Below are 5,322 nucleotides of genomic sequence, written 5' to 3' on the forward strand. Positions count from 1 at the left end.
CCCCCCCCCCCCCCTATGTAATGCTAAGGAGGGGGCTGTGTGAAATTATGTTTTCTCTAATCCTGTCTGTACTGTGATGGCAGATTATTATTAATTGTAAACTAGATATGAAGACTGTCCTAACAAAGGGTTTAATAATTGGCATTGTATGTTAATGAGAAGCTCAGTCTGTCCCTCTGTCACTTTCAAACTGCTCAGAGTAGTTTGCAATCTGCACAAAGCCTTCAGAAAAGAAACAAGAAAATAAATATTAAAAAATATATAGGAGGGTTATTCACAGTGACTGACCTAATAACCAAAGGGCCCTGGTGCAAGATTTTATCTTGGGCCCCCCTCCCAAGATGGGGGGGGGCGAGAACGGATCACACTGGCCCCCGACCCCCCAGCGGTCTCTAATGTTGCAGTAGCGTGCTGGACTTAACTGAGACCCTGCAGAGCACACCATAGATCCTGCATAGCCCACCTGAGACTCTCTATGCAGGGTCCCAGATGGGCTGGTCTGGTCGTCGGGGTCCCTTTCCCTGTACATCCTCCCAACTCTTACCTGCTGCTGCTGGGGCCTGGCCTCCTCCACCCCCTCCCCTGTCACCTCTGCCATGCCGCCCCGGTACAGTTGATACTCATGTAAGAGGCCCTCCAGGCTGCCCAGACCCCTCACATGGGTACTGGCCATACCCCCCTGCTTGCGGTGTTCAAAGTTTGTGACTATGTTAGAATGTGCAACCGGTGATGTGGTCACACGTTTTAACATAATCCCGCCCAGTTTTTTTGCGGTGGAATGTGTGACCTCCAATAGGTGAAGCATTCCAGGGCTTTCCCAGCTGTTCCAGGGCAGATCGGCATCGCAGATCCTATGTGCAGGAGAACCGATCTGCCTTGAAACAGCGGATCGGTCCTGAAATGTCACTTCTATCCGACTGCGATCTCACATTCCACCGTACTCACAAAGTCGGATAGAAGTGACATTTCAGGACAGAACAGCTGTTCCAGAGCAGATCAGTTCTCCTGCACATACGATTTGAGATGCTGATCTGCCCTGGAACAGCTGACAAAGCGTTGGAATTCTTCACCTATTCCACCACCAAAAAACTGGGCGAGAGTACGTTAAAATGTGTGACCACGTCACCGGTCAAACATTGTAACGTGGTCTCAAACTTTGATAAAACAGAGGCTCTGTTTGTAATAATTTAATCAGAGAAATAGATTATAATAGGGAACATTACAGTGTAATATTCCCCATTATAATCCACTTGTCTAATTACATTACAGCACACAACCCTCACCAACAAACCCCAAACCCAGCCAGATCCTCACCGCAGCTCAGTCTCAGACAGACTGTGTGCAGGGGGCGGATCCTGTGACTCACTTCTCATCTCCCGCTGCCTGTTACTATGGACGCGGCTGGGAGAGGAGGCGAGTCACAGGACCCGCCCCCCTCACCGAGAAGCCCGTCGGCAGTGCAGGGCCCCTGCAGTGCCCCATATAGCAGGACTGGACCCCACTGAGGCTGTGGGGGTGCCCAGAACCGGACCCCACTGGGCCCCCCCACAGCCTCAGGCCCCTGTGCGGCTGCACCGGCGGTAGTTCCGCCACTGGTTATTCACTAAAGAGCCGAATGTTCGGCTAATCCTTTGGCTCGCTTTGGCTGCAGCAACCCTTTAGTTTAGCCAAACCAAAGGGCAGCTGTACGTGCTATTCTCAATAGTGTGTAAAGCAGCAGAAGAACACAGCTTAGCCGAACACAAATGCTTAAGCTCGGCAAAGCTGAACACACAGCCGTAACAGGGAGAAAGGTCTCCCAGGCGGAACGACTCCCCACACATCAAATAGAAATAAAAATAGACTAAAAAAAAAAGTGCAGGGTTCCCTTTCCCAGTTACATACCAGGCCACATGCCCTCAACATTGAGAAGGTGCTTTTCTAGATGAGCCTCCCCCCTTACATTGCCCAGTGATTTAAATCCTTGTCAATCACGCTGAATGACACCTGCAGACTCAGCAAAATCCAAAAAGTCCAGCCATCTGCTACCGCCGAACATCCACCGCAAAATGACAGGTCCGGGCCGAATGTGAACAAAATGGGCTGAGCAAGTCATGATGTCATGTACAGTTTTAAAAGTTTTAAGCAGTGGTTAGTTCACCGCTGATACCTTGAGTGGTCCTCTTCCTCTGGGCAGCATCTGCTGCTGTGAGGCCAGGCGGTGAGGGAGACCGTGTCTACTATCACCCTAAAGGCGGTGTCCAGTCTATCCCTGAGCCAGCAATGACTTGGGATGCTGGGGTGATGAAGTTGACACTGTAAACACAGACTCTAAGGGTTGGTGATGCAGCTATGAATTTAGCAGGGTGCTACAAACGTTGATGGCCCTCCAACACTAACTGCTAAAAGCTAAATTACAAAAGCAATTTTTTTATGCTATAAAGTTTTTCACATCAACATGTTGTAGAGGCAATCTTGTACAACCCCAATTCCATAAAAGTTGGGACACGGTATACAAATCTACATAAAACAGAATACAATGATTTGCAAATCCCATTTTATTCACAATATAATAGAAAACATATGCAATGTTTTAACTGAGAAAATGTACCATTTTAAGAAAAAAATAAGGTACTTTTAAAGTTGATGGCAGCAACATGTCTCAAGTTGGGACAGGGCAATAAAAGGTGGCAAAGTAAGTGGTACTAACAAGAGCTGGAAGAACATTTTGCAACCAATTAGGTTAATTGGCAACAAGTCAGTAACATAATTGGGTATAAAAGAGCGTCTTGGAGAGTCAGAATGTCTAAAAAAAGAAAAGATGGGCAGAATAATCTGTCAAAAGCTGCATCTAATAATTGTCGAACAATTTCAAAAAAAGTTCCAACGTAAAATTGCAAAGACGTTAAATATATCATCTATAGTACATAATATCAAAAGATTGAGATAATCTGGAGAAATCTGTGCGCAAGGGACAAAGCCATAATGCAATATTTGATGCCCTCAAGACGGCACTACTTCAGAAACAGGCATGATCATGTGATGGACATCACTGCATGGGCTCAGGACTACTTCCAAAAATTCCAGCCTGAACAGAGTTTGCTGTGCCATCCAAAAATGTTAAGTTAAAGCTCTACCACACAAAGAAGCCATATCTGAACATGATCCAGAAATGCCAAAGTTTTCTCTGGGCCAAAGCCCATTTAAAATGGTCTGTTGCAAAGTGGAAAACTGTTCTGTGGTCAGATGAATTGAAATTCAACATTCTTTTTGGCAACTATGGGAACCACGTCCTCAAGACTAAAGAGGAGGGACTTCTAGTTTTTTATTAGTGCTCAGTTTAAAAGCCCGCATCTCTGATAGTATGGGAGTGCATTAGTGCGTATAAAATAGGCAGCTTGCACATCTGGAAAGGCACCATCAATGCTGAAAGATATATCCAAGTTTTAGAGCAGCATATGCTCCCATCCGGATGATGTCTTTCAGGGAAGGTCTTGCACATTTCAGCAAGACAATGCTAAACTGCATACTGTACCTATGACAACAGCATGGCTTCATAGTAGAAGAGTCCCGGTGCTTAACTGGCCTGTCTGTAGTGCAGATATTTCACCAATTGAAAATATATGGCGCATCTTAAAATGGAAAATACTACAAAGATGACCCAGGACTGTTGAGAAGTTGGAATCCTAGATCGGGGAAGAATGGGACAACATTCCTCTCCCAACTGTTTACAGAGTGTTAAAAGTAGAGGAGAATCCCATCACCAGAGAACAGTGGGAGCTGATCTGGAAAACAGCAGCTAAATCATCCATATGCTCGGTTTACAAGGAGAACCAGTACAAGATACTGTTCCATTGGTATCATACCCCGGATGTCTTGTACTCGATCTTTAAAACAGGGTCGCCACTGTGTTGGAGGGGGGATGCCCAGGAGGGGTCTTTATTCCACATATTTTGGACATGTCCCCGAATAGTCCCGTATTGGAGAATGGTACAAAATACCTTAGAAAAAGTGCTACAGACTACTCTCCCTTTGGCCCCCATCCATTATTTGTTGGGCCTCCCTTTTCCGCACCTAAACATGCTAATACATTACTGTCCCATATCCTAACAGCAGCTCGCTGTCTCATAGCATTAAACTGGAAACGAATATCTCCTCCCTCTCAGTTGGACTTATACAAGCGGATTAAAGAGATGCAAACTATGGAAAATCTTACAGCTAGACTAAATGATACTTTATCAAGATATGAAAAAGTATGGAAACCTTGGACTGATTTGGAGGAGGTTATTCTTTAGGTCTGGGGTGATTTCGCAGGAAATCAAACGTGATCAAACAACCTACTATGGATCTGAGGCTAAGTAGCCTGAGATGCATGATCTTCCCACAGTACTGACCGAGAGCTGGATTGAGACTGACGTGACAAAAGTTTTGTTTTGTTTCATTTGGTCTGTTTTTAGTGTAATATTTAATATAACTACGAAGTATAGTATATACAGTGTGTTCCAGGTTAGCAACTTGAAACTTAAGTATGACTAAGAAGAAAAGACGGAAATTTTCTCTGGATCTCTGGATATGATAAGCTTGCGTTTTATTAGCAAATGTACGGATTTACCTTTCACTTTATTGGTTGCATCTTTGTATGGTTATGATTGTCACTATATAGTGCCTTGAATATCTGTAATAGTCTAAGAATTAATGGAAATGTCTTGATTCTTCATTATGTAACCTGTTGTTGAAAATTTATGAAAATAAATAAAAACGTTATTAAAAAAAAAAAAAGTAGAGGAGATGCTATACACGGTGGTAAAACATGGCCCTGTCCCAACTTTGAGACATGCTGCCATCAATTTCAAAGTTAACTTATTTTTTTTCCTCCTTAAAATAGTAAATTTTCTCAGTTTAAACATTTGATATGTTTTTATTGTGAATACAATATGAGTTTATTTCCGGTTGTGTAGATTTTACACAGCGTCCCAACTTTTTTTGAATTCGGGTTGTAATATAACAGCAAAAACATGTGAAAATCCAAAAGTTCTCTTATTTTTTGCATGTGGTTTCATTGCAAAGTTAAGAACTGAAAAAGTGTCTTGGATAAACCGCTAAATGTCCAACATTACAGAACAAGTCCAATTGAATATGATGATTACTACTAGCTACTTAATGATCTAGATAAACATTCACAAACACCCAAGTTTGAATGTAAAATGCTTACTTTAGGCTGAAATTGACGGGCAAACAGCAAATACCTCTGAATATCCTCAATCGAATAAACTCTCTCTATAGACTCCTCATTGCGTGCATGTAAATCAACTATCCTCCGCGCTATTGCATAGTCTGTCACCT

The 5,322-nt window shown here is 43.3% G+C and overlaps 1 protein-coding gene across 1 annotated transcript in view; it reads right to left on the reverse strand.

Annotated features, from left to right (window-relative positions):
* Positions 1-5,322, reverse strand: part of LOC108799825 (maternal DNA replication licensing factor mcm6) — a 53,525-nt gene that overhangs the window by 14,499 nt on the left and 33,704 nt on the right. Inside the window, exon 12 of the mRNA XM_018571747.1 lies at positions 5,192-5,320. Within this exon, the coding sequence (XP_018427249.1) occupies positions 5,192-5,320 (129 nt within the window). The remainder of the gene's footprint in view (positions 1-5,191; positions 5,321-5,322) is intronic.

Source organism: Nanorana parkeri, unplaced genomic scaffold (genome assembly GCF_000935625.1).
Source record: "Nanorana parkeri isolate BGI_ZX_2015 unplaced genomic scaffold, ASM93562v1 scaffold1826, whole genome shotgun sequence".
NCBI lineage: Eukaryota > Metazoa > Chordata > Amphibia > Anura > Dicroglossidae > Nanorana > Nanorana parkeri.